This window comes from Chelonoidis abingdonii, chromosome 1 (assembly GCF_003597395.2).
Source record: "Chelonoidis abingdonii isolate Lonesome George chromosome 1, CheloAbing_2.0, whole genome shotgun sequence".
Classification (NCBI taxonomy): domain Eukaryota; kingdom Metazoa; phylum Chordata; order Testudines; family Testudinidae; genus Chelonoidis; species Chelonoidis abingdonii.
In genome coordinates this window covers 203403468-203429379 of record NC_133769.1, presented here as the reverse complement: position 1 = coordinate 203429379, position 25912 = coordinate 203403468, and the positions used below count along the sequence as shown (strand labels likewise).

Genomic DNA, 25912 nt, shown 5'->3' with positions numbered 1-25912 from the left:
GACTGGAAATGACTGAACTCAGGACACAAGTATAGATGCCTGTCTGGCAGAGCAGTGCACTATCATTGGACCATCAAGCTATGATTTTTAGAAGATTTTTTAAATCTATCTTTTCCTTTAATGTTTTCATCACCAGTGGCTCTAGAGAGCATTCCTGTGTAGTTTCTAATGTAGCCATCAACGTAGTATCTAGGCACCATATACAAAATTAAGTGTTACTTATTGCCTGTCCAGAAATACAACTAGTTCTCTTCCCTGTGTTAAATTGTTTTTTCAAGTGAATCATAGCCAGGCAGTTGTGCTACCCTAATACTGGGGACAGATCTGATTTACTGAAACAGTGAATTTTGTACCGTACCTTTTAAAGATGCAAGATTTGGGCTTATTTTATTGTTGCTGGGAGTATATTCCAGAGCCAAGGGCCCGCTGTTGAAAAAGCCCCAGGCTCCTGAAAGTTTTATCCTTGGGACCAAGAGCTTCCGCATCCTTAATGTTAGGAGCTGCCATGGATAATTACAGAGGGAGTGGCAGTCTCTAAATCTTGCTCATTAGCAGTATTAAAGAAAGGGGGCTGGAGGGAGGGATCACTCAGTGGTTTGAGCATTGGCCTGCTAAGCTCAGGGTTGTGAGTTCAATCCTTGAGGGGGCCATTTAGGGAATTGGGGTTAAAAAAATCTGCCTGGGGATTGGTCCTGCTTTGAGCAGGGGGTTGGACTAAATGACCACCTGAGGTCCCTTCCAACCCTGATATTCTGTGACCTCATAGGAGATCATTTCACTGTTCTCACCCAGTACACCTACATATGCACAGTAATTTCCAGTTTTAATTACCACATATTGTGTGTGCATGATTGCTAGTCCATTTGTGCATAGTCTTTCCATTTGTGCTTTGTGGATAGTTTAAAACAGGGGTCTCATCTCTTCCCATTAGCTAACAAAGGGCTGTGTACTGGGGAAATCTGACTTTCATTTATCAAGAAACTAAGCTGATATTAATAACCAGTTTTGACAGATCATGTGTGTTTGTATACATCTCTTTGTGTAATAGGTACATGTGTATCTAGGAAAAAATGAGATCACAGATTTAGGCTGCATGCTAATGCACAGATTGAAGGGGAAAGTTTGGGTGTGCAATCATCCTATGAATTTATTCACGTAAAATTAGGTTGGATACATTTCTAGCTAATTTTACCTGAATCAACCAGACATGTAGTTAATACAAGTGTAATGAGTAAAACTAAATGCAAATTAAACAAAATGGCCAGAGAACTACAGTGGAATTATCACAGAGTAACAGTAAGTGACACATAGGCATATGGTTATGTAAGTCCTGTGGTTAACCAGCATGTGGTTAATAAGTAGACTTCTATAAACAGTAAAAGGTAAGCGGGTGTCTTCCTGCTTTTGCCAAATTGTGTCACAACAGGCACCATCATTTTGAAATCTAGTAAGTTTTGAAGAATATCTTTAAAGCAGTTACAAATATTGCATCTGGCCCTGATTCTCTATGGTAATTTTTTTGATTTTACAATCACATTTAACCATTAAAAATATTTTTCTCGCTCCTTGTGCTGTGTGAAAATCCTACAGAAACAACAGGGGGACTGATTGAGTGTGTTAGGGAAACAGTGAAAATGCCCCATTAAGTGCTATCAAATGTCCCAAGTAAATAAACTGGAAACATTATAGCTAGAAATAGATTAATAAATAGAAAAATATTATTTTTCTCTAATCTCTTTCAGTTATGGGCATTTTAGGTGCTATTTATAATAACAGTATGTAAAATATTTTCTTAAAGAAGCAGGATATGTTTTGGCTTGATTATGTCCCTTTGATCTTAGTTAAAATCTCATGTTTTGGGTGTTAATTTTCTTGGGGAGTTTTTAATAGTAGTTATTTTTGATCCTTCATAGAAAAGTCTGAGTATTGGCAACATAATTGTTATGATCTATCATACAATTTGGTATTTAGAAAATGTCAAAAACACATTGGCCTTGAGTCTGGCTGAGTGGACCCAAGCTAGGGGTCAACGGTCTTGAGGCATGGATCAAAGGTGCCCTTTATGCCACCTTTACAGCTCCTCTTGATACCTGAAGCTACTTTTCAGCAGAGGTTGGAAGGGTATTAGGAAGGCACAGGAGTGGAATGCAGAAGAATTGAGTTTTAATTCCAAGCTCAGATACGGACTTGTGTGACATTGGCTGAGACACTTAGGGCTTGTAGCAATGCAGACTAGAGGGGTGCAAATTCTAAAGCACATCAACACACTGTGCTCTAACTGCCCGTGTAGAACCTGCTGGTGTGCACTGAAAGTTCCCTAGGGCACATTAATGTACTACTGTTTGGAAAGGAACTAATTAGCATGCACTAGGGAACTTTTAGTGCATGTCAGCAGGATCTACATGGGCCAGTTAGTGCACAACACATTGGTGTGCTCTAGAATTCACACCCCTGTAGAGCGCATTGCACCACTGTGTAAACAAGTCGTTATTTAACCTGTGCTTTACTGCTCCATCCTAATTCACAGGGACATTGTGAGGATAGAAACCATTAAAGATTATGAAATGCTCAGATATTAGTGCTGAGGGCTATACCGATACCTAGATAAGAACTGAGTTCAGATACTATTGAAAGTGAAACTATCTTATTCTCGTCACATGTGGATGAATACCTACATCTAGGTAAACAAGGCAAACTGTAACAATGGGAAGCTTTCATCAGAAGAACCCTGAGACTTGGTTGACAGGAATGCTGGAGACCAGCAATGAGGTGCTTTCTGTAGAGGTGTGTGGGAAAGTTTGTACAACACATGCCTATGCAAGTATAACCTCAATTATCTGAAATTCCCCATTGTCCAAATCAGGGCCGAGTTTCTTGAAAATTCTATGATTATCCATGTCCCCCATGACATTCAGAGAACTCTGCTAAAATTGGCTACAGGTAGTGTTGTCAGCCTTTTATTTCTGTAAATGCCAAAGTAATAATTAATATTTATACAGTGCTTTACATGGTCAATATGCCACACATCCAATAACTAAATAATCTGAAGGACACTAGGCAAGCAGGAGTAGTATCCCCATTTTACAAATGAGAGTAAAAGGAGTTTGCACCAAAACAGAAGCAGAAATATTTAAATACATTATAATCATGAGGGCATATCTCATAATTTCTTATCTCCCTTTGAACCACCAAAGGACTAATTTTCAAAACTCAGAAATATGGCATGCACATACTATATCTGAAAAGTCTTCCCTTTGAATTATAATGAAACCCATCATAATATCTTAGCAAAACTTTCCATAGAAATCCAGGAAGCAAGTTTTTACCCACAAAGGGATAAAATAAAAAAGCTGAGTTTGTATAAAATATTCTTGTCCAGGTTTAAAACAAGGGGGAGGAAGTGGAGGAAATCCAGAACAATCAGATCTCTGTTATGTCTTCATGGAACTCTTTAATTCCCTTCAGACAAACTATACAGATCTTTTTTTATCTTGTCTATAATTTCTTGGAGCTATGGTAGTAGATTTCTCTGTATTTTAAAGGATTCTTGTTTATTCTGTAGAATTGATCTAACACTAGCTTGAACCATCTACCATGGGATTTTCAACACTTCCTAGAGAACTTGAACATCCCTTTGATTTAATGGGAATTGTGTGTTCAGATTCCTTAGGCTGCTTTGGAACTCAGCCTTCATTTATAGGGCTCTGTGAACTAACACCCTTAACAAACATAGATAATTTGTAAGTGGTAGTGTGGATAATTTAAAATATAACTGTCCAGCTGTAAACTGTGTATTATACGAAGTATAAATAACATTAAATGTAAATCAATTCATTATACATGCGTGGAGCAGTAGCCGTGTATGGAATATACACAGCCTTGGATTGCCCTGAAGTGCATGTGAAATGCTTCACTGTATGGGCACATATATAATATATAGAGAATAAAATATGATGTGTTTTCGAGCTGTTGAAAATGACAGATACAAATTTTCTCAGTGCATGTTGTATTGTAGTTATCAGCAAGAGAGTAATGTGCTTTCCTGTTGCAGGGAAGAGCTTCACCCTAACCATCACAGTCTTCACAAATCCTCCGCAAGTAGCCACGTATCACAGAGCCATCAAGATAACGGTGGATGGACCTCGAGAACCCAGAAGTAAGTGATCTGGCAACAATGGTAATGCAGGTGTGAGATTCCATATTAGAACAGGGGTTCATCACCTGTCAAATTAAATGCAGAAAAATATAAGATTCATTGGGAGCAATGGATGTACTTTGAGCTAAGGCTATCCACTAATGATTTTAAATATGCCTCTCTAGAGCTTAGTTCTGCACGAGTGTATTCTGTTGTTCAAAAAAGTATTTGAAGTGCTCTGCACTTGAAGGCAACAAACTCAGGTATGATTTGTATAGTACATAAGACCGAAGGGATATTGGGTAAAAAGAGGACAGGATGTACATTATGCAGCATTTTCTGGTCACTTTGACTTTCAGATGGTCAAAGGATTTTTAACTTTAGAACCCAAGATGCCGTTAGTCTAACTTTTCAAAGTTGGCAGACAAAAGCAAAAAAAAAATCAGAAAGATGACAACCAATGTTCTTGTATATAGTTTATTGTGCCTCATGCTGGTTTATAACTTAGGAAAACTGTAATTGTTAAAAACAGCCCTTCAAACAGACAGATGGAATTTACTCCACTGGGGCACACATTTTCACAGACAGTCGTTCTTGCCAATTTTTTTTAAAGCATTAAGTATGAATAGAAGATGAAAGATTTGCTATCTGTAGGGACAAATCCACAAATTTCACACAAGTACAGTTTTCGGAAAAAACAGATGTACAGTCATCAGATGCTTGTGCAACGTGTGCTCTGCTTATTACCATGGGCAATAATTAACCTCAGTCACTAACCTTCATGTAGAATTTTCATATTTTTTATCAAAATGCCCTGATGTAAATTGAGGTTTGTGGTTTCCTTCTTTTATTCCCTCTGCACATTTGGCATAGGTTCTAACTGTTGCTTAAGAGAAGTCATCCCAGGAGAGGAGAACAGAAAGAAACGAACACCCACTAGGGGGTGATCCTTGTAAGCCAGGGTTATTTACTGAGTGTTGGAAGAATAGTGAGGTTCAAATGTATAAATATAGTAGGTTAGAAAACTCTCAGGCTTTCAGCCGCCTTTTATTCTTAATAATTGCCTGCAATTATGGGCTAGATCCTCAGCAGGTGTAAATTAGCATTTGCAGCTAGACTAATGTATTGAAGATCAGGTCCCTGGGTTTTTAGGATTTGAGACCAGCCTTTGAAACACAGAGGACCTTTTCTTTTCTTTTCTTTTCTTTTCTTTTCTTTTCTTTTCTTTTCTTTCCTTTCCTTTTGTGTGGTGCTGATGTTTTGATTTTTTTTTTTGAATGGGTGTATACATGGTTCCTGAGAAATATCTCTAGAAAACAACCAACTGTGCATGCAAAACAGGTATTTGTATATGCAAATACCAGATCTGCATGCACAGTCACCTGGCCATGTTCAGATTTTACAGATATCAGGTCGGCCTTAGGTTTTTTGAATATGTGTCTGATAGAGTTCTAAGAAACAATATCATTTTGCTGATCTGCCTGCTGGTTTAGATCAATTGCTCAGTTGGCATGATAGTTAATATTTAATAAGCTTTTTCATTTAAGGGAGGAAGTAAAGAAATCATCCCTACTGAAGCTACATATGTATCTTCACAACTCAAACACATGTAAAAGCCTTTTTGTATGCAATTTCAATTTGTCATAGGGAAGTCAAACATATAAGATGAGTAATACACACAAGGAAGTTTTATGCACATAGTACTAAAGGGTCAAATTTTGTTTTGATAGAGACACATAACTCCCATTATTGCCAGATAATCTGTTGTATATAAAAGAACAGAACATTTGCTACTAAGTACTGTAGTTTGATATCCAATCAAGAGTTTCTTGAATTGCAGCAACTGTTACATATATTTGATATCTGCAATACTCTTTAGATAGTTGAGTAACATGCAGCAAAGTGTTTGACTATATGGGCCTAATCCAGCCCCAGTCAATGCAGTGAAGAGATGCTACCCAGAGCATACGTTATAACAGGCTTATGGGTAAACCTCGGTTTTCCTAAACCATGTAATGTCACTTGATTTTTATTAACTAGGCTGAAAATTCCTTCCACTGTCTAATTCTGTTCAGTGTCTCATAACATTCAGGCAATTGAGGCAGTACTGAAGCATACCTTATTTTTCTATACTCTCTCACTCTGTGATTATGGCGCTTTGGATTTCTTGAATCAATTAGATCAAATGCAGTCATCTGTGCAAAAAATAGCTTGCATTACTGCTATCTGCATAAACATATTTTAAGGGGTTCCTTGTACTCCATGCCATGTGTTGCAGGGATTGAAAATCACACTGTTCCAAGTCAGAGCTTTGCTATGTTCAGACCTGGACCAGATCAAAAGAAGCACTGCTTAGAAATAAATAGTTCACAATCAGTTTGCAACTTAAAAAGGAAACAGTACAAACTTTATTGACATGAGTAAAATTACATACATGCATAAGTGTCTGCAGGACATAGCTAACTGCTTCATGAGCACGCCTTCCCCAGAGTCCCTCAGATATGCACATTTTCCTTTACACTTTTTTTTCAAACTCTGTGCACTTGCAGGTAACATGGGAGGTATATCAGTGCCCATTCTGGAGGCTTGTCCCTGGTGCTTAGCCTTACATACGCTCATACATAGCCTAAGGTTGCATTTTCATTGACACGCAAATAGCCTTGCCCAATGTGCTATACCTACTGCAAGGATTTGCTGAATTGGGGCCTAAATAAAAGTGTGTAGGGAAAGGGGTTATATTTTTATTGGAAATCTTTAAAGTCGTGGTCTTGTTTCTGGTTGTCTTAAGGGATGGGCTTTTTTTAATTTGTTTTGTATTTTGTAAAAACCTATTTTTATGACATTTAAATTGAGGGTCAAATTTGACTTGACAGTGTCTCTCATCTCTAACTCTAGTGGCTTGTGATATATTGGGTGCAAACATCAAGTTGAACTTTAAGGGGGGAAATAAAACCCAAGATGGTAATCAAAATAATACGATTTTAAGGTGCAGTATTTTGCAGCCTGCCAGGGCTAGAAACACTTGGGCAGGCACACTACTAAGAGTGCTTTCAGGACTGGTAATCTCTCCCAAGCATTGGTCTGGTACCCAAGGATCAGACAGAAAAATGTCAATTCTCATATTTTACTTTTCACAATAGCAGGCTGACACCTCTGCTGGGGCGGAGTTAAGGTAGTAATCCTAATACAAAATTTTAATTGTTCTGGTTACCAATGAGTTTTAACCCTAAATATTTGAAAACATGAGGAACTTGTTATGGTGTTTTCTTTTCTTTTTTTCACCTGCCTTCAGAATTACAAGAGCACAAAATCAGCCTTATAATGGGGCTGTGGTTGCAACATTAACTTTGGAAAGGTTATCCCCTCTTTACAATAAATCAACACACACCTGCACAGTTGATCCTTGAACCCCGATCCTTCAAGACTAAAACCACAAGCCTCTACCACTTGAGCCCAAGGAATACCTCTATGAACTACTTCTTGTATAAATACCTTGATGTTCTTTCTAAGATCTTGTCTATGCTTGCAGCAGCACACAGAGTATACGTAGTTATGTGTCACAGTGAAAGGCAGACTGTGTCCACACTTGTCACTGCAGTGTGTAGCTACCCATGGCAGTGAAACTCTCTTGACAGTGGGGAAGCAGCAGGGAAAGGCTCTGGCAGCAAGGAGGCAGTGTAAAAAATAGCACTGTAGACTTTGGAGGTATTGCTTTGGCAGCTAGAGAGCCACGGAGTGTATGTACTCTGAGGGTTCATATGTATAGGGCACCCTGCTTGCCTAAGATGTGCCTTACTGTCCATACTGCTATTTATACCCATGCCATAAGTGTAGACATACCTTAAGTGGAAATCAATCAACAGAAGGCAACATTTTCACACACAGAACCCAGTCCTGCTCCAACAGAAATCAATGGCTAATATTTCCCACTACGTGAATAACGTAGTTGAAGTTGAGGTACTTAGATCTACTCACCGTGGTGTCTTCACAATGGTGAATCGACAGCTGACACCCCCCCCCATCAACTCCACCTGAGCCTCTCACTCCAGTGGAGTACCAGAGTCGACAAGAGAGCACTCGGCAGTCGATTTATCGTGTCTTCATTAGACGTGATAAATTGACCCCCACTGGATTGATTGCTGCTCGTTGATCCTGTGGGTAATGTAGACAAGCCCTAACATTAATGGGAACAAGACTAGGCCCTTAACTCCCATAGAAATCAATAGGTGCAGAATTAGGTCTAAACCTATCAACAACAAAAATTGTTACTAACTTTGTTTGTTTTATACTTACAATATAATTACTTTATAGTCATCAAATATAGTTTTCCACTGTATGGAAAGTTTAAAAAAGCAGCAGCAAGCCATTTTTGAGCTAAGAATACATTTAAGACAAAGGTCAAAATTCAAACCAGGATAATTTTTAATGAGCTTTAACTTAAAAAAACCCAAACTGTCAACAAACTGTCTTCAAACTTTGCAGAAATGTGCTCTCTTGTCTTCAGTGATTATTTCGTCAAACACGTCTGACGCAGAGTTATAGAGGTGTCGTATTAGGGCTTTATAATGAAAGCTGTCTGCCTCCTTAATTTATGTGCAGAGGATGGGCAAAAGGTATAACAAGAACATGTAACGTGATCTTAAGCTATTTTTGTCAAGTAGGAAAGTACAGATGTCCAGGGATGTAAAAGCATTATTCATTATCTCCTGGATTTTTTTTAATTAAGTATTTGTTATGTGTAAAGGTGTAAATAATATGCCACGTACTACTGTGAGTGCATGTCTGCATAGATATGTACAAAACCAGATTTCTCAGATGTGGATCCTGAAATGCTTGCACAATTATGTACTTTATGGGTACTTGATTACAATGATGGAGCGTGGAAATGGCCAATTATTTGTTTACTAGTCAATTTGCATATGTAAATACCAGATTTCCATGTGTGGTAACTGCATGTACAAATTAGTTCAGAATTGTGTCTGGTTTTAAATTTTTTTTCTGCCTTTCTGGATATGTATATCTATGCAGTGTTTCTTGTAAAATTATTGTAGTGCATAGAGCCAAGTCACAAAAGGACATAACTCTTCCTCCACTACTTTATTTATTTTTTAAAAGTTTTCATTTTCCAGTTTTTCATAAATGCTTATTTTTGACTTTTGTATAAGAGGGAAACATCCTACACTGGCAAGTAGATAGGATGACCTAAGAGCACATTTTGAACTCCATCTTCTCTGATTTTATGACTCATAAAGCAAGTTACGTTTCTATGAACTAAGTCCATGGGAAAAATCATTAGCAGTATCTAGATCAAGAGAATTGCTCCTGGAAACTTGATAGAAATATTATGATGATGATTCTGAAATTAAATATGGCCCTAAGGCTGTCTGACATATGGCTGCTCTTAAAAATAATTTTCCTTCCTTTGACTTCTTTTTGTTCCTCCTTTTGGATTGTTTTAACTTCACAGCTCTGAAGTGATTCCCTAGTAGAGCTGTCTGCTGAAGGCACTGTGTAAATTCAAAAGGATTTGTAGATTTATGCCAGACTTTTTTTTTTTTAAGCTGAGTTGTCCGGGCAAAAGCTGAATGTTAAAGATGTTTATCCAGCATGAATATATGGTTGTCCCAATTAATTTTGGCCATACATAATTAACTGAAGGAACTCCTCTCAAGGAGCAGTCTGGGGTGTAGGTTGCTGAGCAGAACTTGAGGAAGAATGTCACAAAGGGCAGGTCTGTGCTGAAAAGCTCCACGCCAGCTGCCTCCCCATTCTCTGTTCCCTGCTCCCCGCTGGGAGACCCAGTGTGCCCCCCCCCACTCTCGGCTCCATGCTCCCCACCTGGGGTGGGACACCCATCTGGCTCTTGCCTGCCCGCTCCTCACTGAGAGGGGGGCAGCTGCCCGGGTTCCCAGCAGGTTCTCAGCAAGGAGCACAGCAGCAGCTGGGCTGAGAGTGTGGAGGACTTTCTTGTCAATTTCACAGCTCCATCATGGAGTCATGAAATTGGCAAGAATGACAACCAAAGGCTGCTGTAAGTAACCCTAACTACACCAACATCAGCCCTATCCCTCTTGTGAAGGCAGATTCATTATGTCTGTGTAGTTCGGCTCATGTATTAGGGAGCAAGGCTCTAGTGTCTACACTGACATGGTTAGGTCAACATAAACTGCCTTATGTTGACCTAACTGTGTAGTGCAGACCAGGGCAAAGAGGCTGGCCAGACAGACATTATCCAATTCTATTGCCAGCTGGCAGCATTAACAAGAAGAGTGAGGCCAGTATTCATTCTCCACCTTTGATCAGTTGTGATCCACCTTTGATCAGTCAGTGTATTTAAGTGCAAGATAGCAGCTTGTCCGGAGGCTAGTAAGTGATTAAATCCCAGCTGTAAAGATCAGGGATCAGATCATACCTTTCCATGGAAAAACCTGTGGAAGGTGCCTCTGAGGAAGGAACTCTCCAAGGATCCTCTTATGGAGACCTTTTCGTTGGGTGATTGCCCCTCCTTCTCTCCCAGGTATCTTTTCTGGGAATTCTTCCCAGGGCTGGAGAGGAGACATTGTGTGTCTGGCCAGTCCATTCCTTCCCTAGACCTGTGCAGTCTGTTCCCCACTCCATACAGACCCTGGATCCACAGAGCACCTTCCACAGGGCTTGGAGGAGAGTGGGCAGTGCCACACAACTGGATGATACCTCTCTTCATAGGCACCGACTTTGTGGGTGTTCCAGGGCTGGAGTACCTATGGGAAAAAAATAGTGTGTGCTCAGCACCCATCAGCAGCTCTGTGGATCTGCTCCTCCCCCCGAGCCCTCCCACCCCCACTCTGCCATGCGGATCAGCTCCTCTCACTCTCTCCGAGCACTTCTCACCCTCCACAATCATCTGTTCCGCAGGGCGGAAAGAGGCGGATAGGGGTAGAGACTTGGGGGATGGGGTGGAGTGGGGGCAGGGTCTGGGGCAGAGCAGGGGTTGAGCACCCCCTAGGAACTCAGAAAGTCATCACCTCTGCCTCTCTTTCCCAGGGCAACTGGGAGATCTGTGCATAAATGGTCCCCTGAGCATTCACATCTGGGATGGATGATCTCACTGGGTTTTTATACAACTACCATTTTTAAACCTTGCTTTAGGGCTTGTATACAAGGAAAAACTATTGCATTGCGTTGGGACCTACTGTATTGTACAACCTGACTTGACAATATGTTAGATTTTGTCAAGTGAGGATTAGATAAAAGCTTTAGGTCCCAAAAGTGAAAACTTATTTTACTAGTTATATTGCATTAATCTACTAACTCCCTAGAACTCTATAGAGTAAATTAATTAAGACAAATTAGTTTGGGACTTCTGTGTCTGTACTCGGTTTCTATTAAACACAGCTTTGACTGAAAGCCAAAACATTTTTCAAGTCTTCCTTTTTGTCTCAATGAACTAAAATAATGTTAAATGCCTTCAAATCCTTTCTTTCCTTCTTTGGAACTGAGACTAATTTTTAAGAAAAGATTTGTATCAAACTGTAATGTAGAAATCACATATGAATAAGTGGCTGTGTCACCATCATAAAATGATGGTACCCCCCAGGATTTCACCAATTACTTATCAGACCCTTTCATTCACCTGGAGATTTATAATATTTCACAAATTATTTGGCAGAAAATTCAAATGAACAAATTAAATGATATTTTTGGCTTGCTAGACAACAAAATGAGACAGTGAGTCAGAATCTTATTACTTCTATAGAGCCAGTTGTGTGCTAAGCACTACACAGATCATTTGTCCTCTAAAGATCAGCACCCAGCATTGCTGGTCACTTTTAAAAAATCTTGGCCAAGGTACTTTTCCCCTAAGAGCTTCCAATGTAAATAAATCATGTATAGACAAAGAATGCAATGAACACAAATGATTGAGCACTGATGTGTGCATATTCTGTATTCATGTATTTTCTTGTATTATTAATACTTAGTGGGGAGTAGGATTTCTGGGTTTAAGTTATGAGTACACAACAAAGACTTTTTTAAACAGCTTATATAATTTTCATATAGAAGTGTACAGCAGCAGTGTGAAATTACAAAACATTCTAGCTCAAATCTCAACTATACAGCTTAATATGTATGTTGTCTTCATATATATATAATACACATTTCATTACTTGTGTTCTTTTTACATTTTTTTCCGTATGTGAGTCATGTTGGAGAAACCATTCAGGAACAGTGACTAAGTTCAGCTTTAAGCAGAATAAAACACTGCCCTATGTGAGCATATACAAAAGGAAACATGGCATGCTAAAGAAAAGATATCTCAACAGATGGAAAATGCAGGGCATTCCCAGCAATCTATCAATCGCTTGGATTGCTTTGCATTCTCCCAGAGCAGCAAGGAAATATTAGCACAAAAGATAAAATTCATGTCATGCAGATGCTAATTGTCCCTCCCAAGTATGTATACTGCCCATTCCACCCTCTAATTTTTAAAATTATTTTGTTAATAAAATCATTTTGCTGTAGGACTTAATGAGAGCAAGAGAGGTAAAAGAAATAAATTGTGTTGTCAGTTTGTGACTAGTGATAGTATGTTCTGAAAAGAATCTGAATTATGAGGAAATAGGTCTGCCTATGACACACACGTGTTTACAGGATGGCACTGAATTATAGCAACGTGCTCTACAAGGGCTTGCATTTTAGGACCATCTGGAAGACGTTGTTGGTACGGAATGTTGCTGGCTACCTGCTTGGCAGTGGCAGCTTCAGAGGTTAATATTAAGTCAATTCTTCAAAGTCTGAACTGACTTCTCATTGAAGGTGCAGTTTCCGGTATTGAAACTGATCTATAAGGGCCTTTGTGGTTTGGATCCTGGCTACCTGAAGAGACCTCTTCTCCCCTCTCCTTATGTGATACTGCAACAGTTGAGGTGTGCTAGGCCACTCTTCATGATAGTCTCAAGGTTTGAATGTCTTGTGGCCAGTGACAGGGTGTTCTCAGTGGAAAGCCCTTTACTTTGAAACTCTCCACCAGGCTGGTGGGGCCTAAGTCTGTTGACTTTCAGGGCATGGGACAAGGCCCATCTATTCTTAGACCGTAACAAAGTGATATGACTGGTAATTTAGATCTATTCAATGTGGGGTATTTTTCTGCTGTCATTTGTGATAGACACCTATTTTATACTAATATAAACAGCTTTATAAATGCTACACTGACATGTGTGTTTGCATTTCATTGAGAAAATATTTTATTTTAGGAGTAAGCTAGGTATAGTGACTCATGGTGTGAGACAAGACATGTTCCAGTGGTAAGAGCATGAGACTAAGGGCTTTTCTTCACTATGGGGTAAGTCAACCTAAGTTACATGAATAACATGAATTACATGAATAATGTAGCTAGAGTCAACGTAGCTTAGGTTGACTTACCCTGATGTCGTCACTGTGCTGTGTCCATGGGAGACACTCTCTGGTCAACTTCCCTTACTCTTCTCGAAGAGCTGAAGTACTGGGGGCAACCGGAGAGTGCTCTGCCATCAATTTAGCAGGTCTTAGACCTGCTAAATCGATTCCTGCAGCAGCGTCAATCTCCCCATAGGAAAGACCAGACCTGAAAGACAGTAATTCCAGAGTTCTAGTCCTTCCTTAGCCGTGCATCTATGTGTGATCTTAGGCAAATCTCTTAACCCTTTTGTGTCTTATATTTTTGTTACCTGCACAATGGTAAATTAATACCAAGACTTTGTTTACAGTGAGCTTTTTGCACCAGTGAAGGTAAATTGATGTAGCTTCACTATAGCAAATCCCTAGTGTAGATATGCTACACTGGTATAAGCCATGACTTGCAGCAGTGCAACTTATTGTGGGATAAGTTGTACTAGTGTAAGTCAACATTCATGCTGTTGTAGATACACTTGTGCAAAAAACTTCAGTATATACAAGCTCTACCCGTCTACATACCTAGGTGTAGCTAATTGCAGCACCTACTTCACGAGAGGATCAGTCGACTGTTGTTTGTAAAGTACTTTGAAGATAAAACAAGAAACACACAGATTACTTCACCGATCAAGTAACCACCCCAAACACACCAAGAAATCTTCTGTCCAGGCACTCTGATACTACGGAACATGCTCCAAGGAGAAAGTCCGGGATACACACCTTAACACACTTAAAACCTCTGGTGGAATGCTCTTGTTTGGTGAAGGCAAGGTAGATTGCAGATATCCCAGGAGAACTCGCTTTAATACAGGAGATAAAGACCTCTGACTGCCCACTGATAGTTGTCCCCTACACCCCACACTGGAACCTGAACAGCCCTCCAACCTCACCAAGCTCATCATTAGAAGCAAACTCCCCACAGACCAGGACACCAACTCAAAGCAGTACCAGAATCTAGCATAACAACAGATGGAAAATCCGCAGACATATCTCCATTGCAATAGTGATCGATACCCCCTACAACACACCTTTCAAGATCTTTGGGTCATACACATGCCTATCACAACATGTGATGTACCTCATTCAGTTCATTAAATGCCCCAACAACAACTATGTAGATGAAACAGAACAATCACTACGCTCTCAAATGAACTCACACAGAAAAAGGATAAAAGACAGAAATACCATTTCATCCATGGGTGAACACTTGTTATGAAATGATCACTCCATATCTGACCACTGAAAGGAAACTTGCACAACATCTTCAAGAGCCTGAGAGCTTAAATTCATAACTCTGATAGACACCAAAATGATTTGTGGCTCATTACAACAATCTGCAGCTGTAGAAGTGTTAACTGCCCACTTCACCTTGAATGGTGTCTTGCAACATGTGTTTACTCCTTATCTGTTCCAGCTTGTATTTAGCTGTGGCACTCTGAGGCTAGGTCTACACTGGGCTGGGGGAGGGGGCAGGAGGGGAAGGTTGACCTAAGATACACAACTTCAGCTACGCAAATAGCATAGCTGAAGTCGGCGTATCTTAGGTCGATTTCCCTGGCTGTGAGGACGGTGGCGAGTTGACCACTGCTGCTCCCCAGTCAATTCTGCTTCTGCCTCTCAGCGCAGTGGAGTTCCAGAGTCGATGGCAGAGCGATCGGGGATCGATTTTATCGCATCTACACTAGATGCAATAAATCGATCCCCGATAGATCAATACTACCCGCCGATCCAGCAAGTAGTGTAGACGTACCCTGAGTCCTTTTCCCAGACCTCAAGAAGAGCTCTGTATAAGCTCAAAAGCTCGTCTCTCTCACCAACAGAAGTTGGTCCAATAAAAGATATTACCTCAACCTCTTTGTCTCTAGTTTTGCTGACAGTACAAGTTCCATTCTTACATGAGCAGTAAATGAGAGGATGTCAGATGTATAGCAGAGTTGAGGGAGTATAGGGATGGAATTGCAGTAAGAATACATTTTGTTATAAAAGTTATTTCAGTTATTTTCTGTAATCATCAGTTCATCCTACTTGATTCATCTTTCTTCAAACTGTTCAATTTTCAATCTAAAACAGTCACCAAATCTTTCAATTTCTCTTAAATCTTTTCATTCTTGTTGATCTCATTTCTGTAGTGGGTATTTGCTTTTACAACCATAGTTCTCATTTATTGACATAGTACATATTTTTAAGTGTTTATTTGTACTTGTATTTGAATTCTGGGATCTTCAGATGTGTTCAACATTGGTCTAACTTGGCTCCCACTGAAGTCTTGGTAGAACTTTCAATAAGGTCAATTGGAGCAGAGTTAGGCCAGTGCAAGTGCATTTGAAAATCCCTCCCTAAAAAAGCAGTAAATTCTCCACTTCCTCACCAGATGACTCTGCAGCACTGCCAAACCCCTGCAGTGCACAGAGGAGAGGTGATCATCATTTATCCAAGGAGAACCTTGTAGTGTTAAGGCTGGTGAACAAGTACGTCTTTCTGACTGTTCCATAGGAATATGGGGAAATACCAAGTAGACTTGTGCGTAAGCAAAGGTGTTTAATAGGCAACCTAATCAAGTTATTTTATTTAACATAATATATTAACTTTAGCAGGCAGAAAAAAGAGCACAAAGTAGACAGCTGGATATATACGTGTTGATTGTTCCTTGTCACTTAGGAACCATTCCTATAGAGTGCTGAATACTCTCAACTTCCACTGAAATCAATGTTGAGTGAGGTTGCTCAGCAACTCACAAGACCGGGCAGTTTAACTCTTTCAGATTTTATCGGTCTTGTCTTTCCTTAGTCTTCCTTTGTCATTAAGGACCATATTCTGATCCTTGATTTAAAGCCTCAGGCAATGAGAGGTTCAAGCTTCTGTAGAGGCCTTGCAGGGGGTTGGGGGAAATGGAATCAAGCCTAGGATGTGCTGTGCAATCAACTAACTGCAGTTTCCAGGCTGGAGCACATAAACTCTCTATGCACCTACCACATAGGGTGGTTAGCCAATGGATCGATATAGTTTGTGGACCTACTGGCATTGCCTCTGTCCTGTTCTGCATCCTCCCCCAAATGCCTTCTGCACTGCTGTTGAGAGAGCTGCCCTGAAGCGGAGTCCAGTGGTGTGTGCCAGGGAGTTCCACCAAGTCCTGTAACACGACATCTCCACAGTCCACTTCGTCTCTCCATCTCCATGCAGCAGAATACCTGTGGTTCTTCTGCTTTCCAGGCCCTGTCACTTACTTCCAGAGTGGGACTAGGAGTGGGGAGTTGTGCCCCTGAGAACCGGAATTTAAAAGCAAAAATTGTCAAATATTCCTACACCACGCTGTGTTATTCAAAACAATCTGCTGTAAATGCAGAGCTTTTCTGGAGTCCTGATTAGTAAGAAGTTTTCTTAGTTATGGGGTTTAACAGAGTGGTAGGCTCTCAGGGTGAAGGCATAGCTTTGTGTCTGCACAACGTCGTTGCTTCTCAGTGAGCAGCCATGTTTTTCACATTGGGGTTAATTTCCAGAAGTAAAAATGCTTTTATGCTGGAGTCAGAGCAAAACTTGTCTTCTGGTATTAGACGCTGTAGTTGTTTCCTTCATGTAGACACACACAGAAACACTGGAGGCTGTCATCGTTGTATCCTTCTCTGATACACTGGAATGAACAAGTTCCTGGAAAAGGATTCTGTTCCAGAGGTGATTCAGATTCTTGCCTTTTGCCTATCAGCCATGATGGGCAAAATGAAGAAGCAGTTGAGTTTTAACAAATGTTAAAATGTGTTTCATGGGGACCAGGCTGTTCACGTGTTGGTTGTGCAATGGCCTCAGCCAAAGGAGTTTGACTCCTATGTTCTAAGAGAGCGAGAATGGTGTATAGAGGAGGCTGCGTACTTCTGTCTGTGAAGTAACTGAGAAAGATTTGTCTGTCCTACAGCACACTCTGTCGATGTCTGAAACAATATTAGCCTGCATATCACAGAAAGAGCAACTTGTTTGTTCTCCTTAGCCCTGAACAGGTGAGGATTAGTACGTACAAACGGAGGAGAGGAGATATGTGAGGGAAGTTAAACCAGCCAGTGACGGAAAGTGCTCCCATTTCTTTGTACAGCATCAAACTTTTCATCAAAGTAAATAGTTTGAGGCAAGGAACTAATTTGACCAGTTTTCTAAGACTGACTGATCAGGAACTGTAAGCCTACGGTGTAACCTTAACACAAACTGGCAGAAAAGTTTAGGCTGTAACATTGACTTAATTACTAAGAATCTGCCTGCCTTTCCTGCCTACCCATTGCATTATGGGCTGGTCTTGGTTACCTGCTCTACCTATCTTCACAATCTAGCCGCGAACAGTTTTGGTTGACCACATCACTTCCCTGTTGAAAGTTAATACTGTTTGACTCATTCTGTGCTGCTAACACCAAGCCAAAGAAAACAAGCTTAAAGAATAACTTGCTTGTGTGCAGTTTGGAAACTACTCAGAGGCCCTGCTTTCAAAATACTTTACAGTAGCTTACTATATCTCTGTGCAGCTGCAAAGAAAATGAAGGAAATAAAAGTGGTGCAAAAATATAAAATAAAGACTAGGCAGAAGCACAAGAAATTTATGAGCTCTCAATGAGCTGGAATCTTGCTTGGGCACTACATAGTATTACTACAGTGGAGGGACTGTTAAGTCAAAGAAGAAAATGTTCAAACCATTTCACTGAAAAGTCAGGTATTCGGAACTATTGCACAGCAAAACAATCGTGAGTTAAATTATTTTCCATGTACTCAATGAATGCAAAGATATATATATATTTTGTTCAAGGCAAACAAATAGTGTAGCTAATTTTTTCAGGGAATTATGTTTTCATGTGTTGTCCAAGTTTGAACGGTAAACATCTAAGGTGAGGAAATTTACTTTTCCTGTTGTAATTCTCCATAACATGGCTTAGACTCGGAGCATGAGCAATGGTTATTACAGCAATGCAGGCATAATCCCGTAATGTGGATGCAGTCAACGCTGACGGAAGGCTTTTTCTGTAGGGGGAGGAATGCCACATTCCCCCCCCCCAAAAAAATTGGAGATATATCAATCTCCTAGAACTGGAAGGTCGTTGAGTCCAGCCCCCTGCCTTTACTAACAGGAGCAGTTTTTGCCCAAGATTCCCTAAGTGGCCCCCTCAAGGACTGAACTCACAACCCTAAGTTTAGCAGGCTAATGCTCAAACCACTGAGCTATCCCTCCCCCAAACAACAGTAGCTAGGTTGATGGAGGGACTCTTCCATCGACAAAGCTGCGCCTACATTTGGGGTTAGGTGGGAATGGGAATTTTTCCTTAACTAACTTTAATTTTAGGCCAGGTCTTAGAAACTAATGTCTCTTCAGATTTTTACTTTGGACAGAGCTATCATTTTATACTTTTGTTTTGTTTCCACACCTGTTCATTTATTCATGTTGCCGGCAATTATGTCTTAGGCTACATCTACACTCCAGGGACTATCATTACATAGCTAAAGTTCTGTAGCTCTGCTGGCATAACCCTATAGTGTAGATGCAGCCTACAGCAATGGAAGTGGTTTTTCTGTCAGTGTAGGAATGCTGCCGCCCTGAGTGATGGTAGCATTCTTCCATCAACCTCACTATGTCACCACTAGGGGTACACTGGCATAGCTATTGTGCTCAGGAGTGTGGATTTTTCACACCACTGAGTGCAGTAGCCATGTTGACCTAACTTTTAAGTGTGAACCAGGCCTTAGCCCCATGTCTGGAGTATATTTTTAAGGCAGTTTTTGTGAGGAAAAATGCAAACAATAAAGAAATAAAGGAGGCTTTTGGCAGTGTGTTGCTCGTGTTCTAACCTTGGCAGGGATTAGCTGTTTTAAAAGTACATATGTTGTGGTAAAAAAAATTAAGATGAGGGTATAATTTTGCAAACTAATGTAACTTCCATGAACTGATTCTTCTTTAAAACATTCCTTATGCTCTGTTGCATTATTGTTACTTCAGTGAGCTGGCCTATTTCCACATATGAACCTTGTGTTGCTCCCAACAGTGATGCACAAGCATGAGTACCAGCCTCAGGGCAGATGGTTAAAAACCAGGGCACAAACTCCAACTTTTTGGTGAGTTCTGAACTTAGATTTCACCAATCAACTACATCAAGTGCAGAACTTCAAGCACTTTAACAGCCTTAACATGGAGTCCCAGACAGTCCTCTTTGGTACTCTGGTCTGTCTTGCCACCCAGGAGAGCGTATCTCTGTGATAGATGGCCCCGTGTAACATGAATCACAGCAATATTCAGGGTACTCCTAATCCCAAAGGACCAGTCCCTTACCCCCAGGTCAATCGCGCTTTAGGTCTCACACCAGAGACAATGCTTGTAGCCAGTCCTCCAGTAAACTATATGAAAACTTATTAAATAGCAAAAGGAAATTTAGAGAGGTTTTTACAAGGTTAAAGCAAGCACACACAGTCACACAAATGAGTTACTGTCTTAGGTTTCGAAAGGTAATATAGGTTTCTATAACCAGCAAGCTCCATTTGTCCTTTAGGGCTAACCCAGGCTAAGCAGCTGGAGATCTCTTGCTTATCCCCAGAAATACCTTGCCTCTCCCTCCAACTACCTTTGATTTGGGGGTTTTATGCCCCTCCTGTTATATGCAAACTCAGTTGATGGGAGAAGTCCACTTACATGACTCATGGGGAGAAGAGCAGAATAGTCTTTAGTCTTTTTGTTGCTGGTGTCTCAATCAACATGTAGGGAGGGTAAGATGCAGCTATAGCCTGTCTGGTATTGATGGGCCTTCTTTTTCGGGAATGGCGTAACAATTTCTGTAGAAAAGCAGCTCTTCAAACCAGTTAGTGTCCCTCTCCTGGACGGCAATTCACACAGTCACAGAGGCTCACCATACAACTGCTCAAATATTACATTACCAAATGGAGCACAGATATTACAAGTGAGATTAATGCACGCAGCAACTCACAAGCATTCAGTAAAGTCTAATACTAAACACTTTCTTATAATTCCGATACCTATTTTATCAGTATTAACTCACAAGTGAGCCAGTCAGATTCCAGCTCTGTATCTGTCATTGTCCTGTTGAGACGTGAGGACCTTAGCATGAACTGGCACCTGGCCTGCCAGCAGCCATATCTATATATGTCACCATTCAGTAGAACCATTGGTGGAGGAATGGGAAGCAAAACAAATTCACTTTTTGTTAAGGTTTAGGTAGGATATATTCTAGCTACCAGTTAGTGCTGTACAGCAAGGGCTCTCAACCATTTTCTTGCTGAGGCCACTCTCAACATGCTATAAAAACACCAGGGCCCAGCAGGGGCTGTGGGCTGGTCGAGAGGGATGGGGGACCCTTGGGCATAGACCTATCTTTACTTCTATTTGGGGGGCAAGGGCTCAAGCCAGCTCTGCAAGGCGGGATCTAGGGAGGGAGCACCACCTCCACTCAGGAGGCCACCCAGCCTGTCTGGGCTGTGGAGACGTAACCAAAAAATGTAACTCCAAGTGGGGACTCAGTTCAAAAAGTTTCAAAACCGCTCAGAGTGCAGGGAGAGGGGTAACTAGGGCCTGTGTGCATGCAACGGGGTAGCTCGGGGTGCAGGGAGGGGGTAACTAGGGGCTGTGGGGGGGGGACTCCAAGTGTGGGCTTCCAGCTTTGGAGGTAGGTGCTGGGGCTTCTGGCTTCAGCCCCCTGCTTCTCTTGGCTTGTTGGGGGGGGGGAGGAGGGAGTTTGCCAGCTTCAGCCCTGCCCTGCTCCCAGCTTCAGGGGCTTGAGGGCGGGGGTGCTGGCCTTAGCCCTGTGCCACTCCTGGTTTGAGTGGGGCCGCCAGCTTCATCCTTGAGCTGTTTCCAGCACTGGGGGGAGGAATTCCGCCTTCAACCCTGTGCCACTCCCAGCTTCAGCACTGGGGCTCAGGGCACTGGGTTTCAGCCGCAAGGCTTCGCGGCCCCCCCTGAAAGGGTTCATGGACCCCCACCGGGCCGCGGACCCCTGGTTGAGAACCACAGCTGTACAGTACTTGTCCACCCAACATGTACTTTTTTTTAACAGAATAGGTTTAAACAGGAGGATGGGGGAAAAAAAACATGGAAAACTAATTTAACACATGTACAAGTTGGATTATCAGGGTGGAGAAATAGAAATGCCCAGACAAGTTCAGGAGCTGCCAAAAGGCGGCTAAGGTTGTGAAGTCTGAGTCCCATAGTAGAGAGGGATCATAGTGGGAATGTCTAATATCTATAAATGCTTGCAGATACCCACAAAAATAAGCTGTCCTCCCAAAAGGACCCCAGATGGATGAGGTTGGCTATGTGAATGGCCAAAAAAGATGCATCTAGGAATGATGTCACAGTATCAGTTAGTTTGTATTTGGCTTTACTCTGTGGTGACATCACTAGACATTCCACTTTAGGTGACCATCTGGGTGCCAGTGAGTGCTCAGGGGAATGTCACACGTACGTAATATCCAGCCTATTCATGCACTTCCCAGCACCCACAGGACTGTGGTCAGTTTGGATATAATGGATAACTGACATAACTGAATCTAGTCAGAATTATAGACACAATGCAAAGCTGTTTGGGAAAAAACTGTATCTACCTTGATATTACTACCATCTGGAAGGTGGACATTAGGGATGTATAGTACTTAAAAAAAAAACCACAACCATTATTGCTGCCATGTGCTAAATTGAATGCATGATTCCCTCCTCCACCCACTTTTTTGTCACTGTAACAATAATTGGAACTGAGATATGAAACTGAAGGATATTCCTATCTATCTTCTGTAAATCATTGTCATATTGTTTACTCATAAATTGGCTTGGAAGGATTAGCCTTTTAATGGTCAATGTCAGTAAATGTCGATTTCACCGTATGCACACAAACTGATGGAGAAACAATTCCACTGAGGATCACTGAAATGTATAGGTAGGCAAAGAAAGAAAAATGCTGCTTGAGAACTTATAAAGTTTGATTTAAGGATATTTACTTTGCATATTTTGACATGTGGTGTTAACAATTTGTGTTGTAATGGTTATGAAGCTTTAACTTTTTGAATTTCAATGTCTACTGTCATAAAATAATTCTTGTCTGACCTTCCCCCTTCCAATGTACCACAATAGTGAAAATTTTAATTGATAAAAATTGAAAAATGTGCTTAAAAATAAACATAGATATTGTCCATCGGAATTATTTAAAAAATAAAAATTGAATTCTGCCAAGGCTACTCTTAAAGTAATATGCAATTTCAAAGAGGAGTTAATGTAGCTTGAGGTTTTGGACTGGAAGACTAAACATATTTATATTTTATATCTTGTTATCTTCTCTTCTTTTTTCACCTGATTCTGTAAGTATAAATATAGAACAAGTTTAAAGAAATAAATAATAAAATAAGTTTAAAGGAAGATAATTCTGGAGTTTATTTCTTTTTGCACACCTCAAGAGACAGCTAGAAATGCTGACATTGTATCCCTATGGCCAGCCACAATATTAAACACTAAATGAGTAAACATTTACAATTAACATTCAGTGTGCAGAAAAATGGGGGCTGCCAAGATATTTTCAAAATCCAGTGTTTCAGCCAGATGGACTCAGTCCAAGCTGAATGCTCTACAGTCTCTTAAAGCCTATAAAAGTGCATTTTCCCCCATTAAGAAGAAAATGACTTTCATGTTGTATTTCAATAAAAATATCAGGAAAGTTAGTGTTTTCACTATGCACCTTATTTCAGATTCTGTGCAAAGAAGATGACATTTAAAAGGGATATAAAAAATGTGTTTCAACCAGATTGGATGCCCTGTTTATTCTAAATAGAGTCCTAAATATTGCATTAATAGCATGACCTTGCAGTTCAGGAAAAAACCTGCCACCCCTTTCTTCCCTCTCTGTGTTCAAAGGACACTTGACACAACAGAGCAGAGGGAGTTTTGAGAAGGCAAAGAATGGAGGATTGGGCCCCAATGTCAAGTGTAATCTATCATTTGGCACTACAAGCGCTGAGCCCAATTCTCCTCTTTCTTACATCAGTTTTCCACCTCACTGATTTCAGTGGAGTTACTTCTGATTTACACAAGCTGGAGTGAGACGAGAATCAGATTCTCAGGGCCAAATCCTAAACTGCTATAAAGCTTCAGCTCCATTAAAATCAATGGAACTGCACCAATTGATAGCAGCTGAGGATCTGGCCCACAAGATAACAAGAAGAAGACTATTAAATTGACTAACCCATGTTAGGGGAAAACAAATCACTGTCTGGCAAGTGACCTGCCACAAAATGATTCTTTTATAACTGCAGAACACCTAAACATTTTGATGTTCACCCTTAATATTATTACCTCTCTGTTATTTTCTCCCCGCCTCTCTGCTGTGACTGGTTCCCTTTGTTCCCTTTAACCTCAATACTGCCACTATTTTCATGGGCTATAAAGTGTGAGGGGACTGTTTTGTGAATGAATTCCTGTTCCATCATTCTCCACCCTCGCATGGAGAGGAAGGATGGTTTTGTGATTAAGCACTAAATTAGGAGTCAGGAGTCTGCCACTCACTCTGTGACCGTGGGCAAGTCAATTCTTCTTTCTGTGACTCAATTCCCCCATCTATAAAATGGAGATAATAATAAATCCCTCCCTCACAGAGATGATATGAGGATACAATTACCAATGTGTGGAAACTGCTCAGAGTAAAGCTAATAAATAGACACGTCATTCTAGCAATGCTCAGTCCATGCATTTTTCTAGCTTGGGGAAACCATTTATATTAGTTATATTTTTCTGATACTGCATGCTGATACTGTAGGCTTTTGTGAAGTTAAAGTTCTTATACTGCTGCCTGCCAGGGTCATCTAGTAGAAAAAGGCTGAGTAGCTCAGCTGATTAAAAAACAACAACAACCCACTTTTGCAGTAAGTGGCACTTACCTGAAATGACGTTTCCAGTGATACCTCAGTAGCTCGCGTCACAAACCTGCCACACAAAACAAATGACAGTTTCCTCAAGATGGAGCCAGTGGGATCCCGTAATTCTTCTAAATAACATTTACATCAATGGAATTTTAAAAGTCCCAGTTTGAATCCTCCCCTTCTAATCCGTTGCTCTTGCCACAGAGATTCCTGCTGCCAGGCTTTCACACTGAACTGCACTGCTAACTTAGGCCACAGGTTTCCCATTATCACACATTGATGGAAAGGGTTTGTCCTGTCAATGTTGTTAATCCACCTCTCAGAGAGGTTCCAGGCCAATGGAAGAATTCTTCTGTCAACCTAGCCACGTCTACACAGGTGGTTAGGTTGATCATAGAATATTAGGGTTGGAAGGGACCTCAGGAGGTCATCTAGTCCAAACCCCTGCTCAAAGCAGGACCAATCCCCAGACAGATTTTTACCCCAAATCCCTAAATGGCCCCCTCAAGGATTGAATTCACAACCCTGAGTGCAGCAGGCCAATGCTCAAACCACTGAGCTATCCCTCCCCAGGGCACACAATTTTTTCACAGCCTGGAGTGATGTAGCTAGGTCAATCTAATTTTTAAGTGTAGACCTGGCCTTAGAGAGAGGATTTTGTGAATGGGTTTAAAGAACCCTAGGTACTGGAGCAGGGGCACTCTCACAGTGCTTAAATTAAATTGAAACAGGAAGGGGAGCTCTCATCTCACCAGCTTTTATCCAGCCCTCATCCCACTAACTTCAGTGGGGTTACTCAAGTGATCACCAGGTACTTAGGGGTTGTACAGACAAGCCCTTAGTTTCCATGCCACAGGAGAAATATGTGATGCCATGAGAGCAGCACCTGACAGAGAAGGAGAGAGGCTAAAGGGGTAAAACATTACACAGAGCACTAAATTAAAAGCATAAACTGATTGATTTGAACTTCAGATTGAGAATAATGTATATTACGGCAATAGACTCTGAATCCTGGCCCAGGACCTTCAATCCAGCAGGCTCATGTTTAATATAATCAGAATGTACGAGACATTTTTACATATGTACACAGCTTGCGTGACTCAGTGTGTTTGCATTCAAGTCAAGTGCCATAAGCTAAGGACTTGAATCAGAATCCAGATTTGCATTGCTGGCAAATGAAAGAAAGTTGTGTTTGAACTACTAAAGTGTTGGATGAAAGTCTTTCTTTCTTTTTTTCCCCTTGAAGCCTTCTTAATGATAAAATCACGACTCTGTACTGTGTCTTTTTAATTTTTTTTTCCCTGGGATAATTTATAGTGCAGTGTGGAATCTGAGAAAGTGCAAGCTGTGCCAAAGGATCTGGTAGGAGGAAGAAAACTGAGCCAGTGAGATTTGGAACCATAATGCGAGTTATAGAATTTAATTTTAGAATTGCAGCTACTGGGAACTGCTTTTAAATGTACATTTCCCCTCTAGAATGAAAAAAATGCCTATGTC

At 40.8% G+C, this 25912-nt stretch overlaps 1 protein-coding gene across 5 annotated transcripts in view; it reads left to right on the top strand.

Annotated features, from left to right (window-relative positions):
- RUNX1 (RUNX family transcription factor 1) overlaps positions 1-25912 on the top strand; it is a 203260-nt gene that overhangs the window by 138394 nt on the left and 38954 nt on the right. For all 5 annotated transcript variants that reach the window (XM_032778425.2, XM_075073660.1, XM_032778410.2 and 2 more), the window contains one exon: positions 4052-4156. In XM_032778425.2, coding sequence (XP_032634316.1) covers positions 4052-4156 — 105 coding nt within the window. The remainder of the gene's footprint in view (positions 1-4051; positions 4157-25912) is intronic.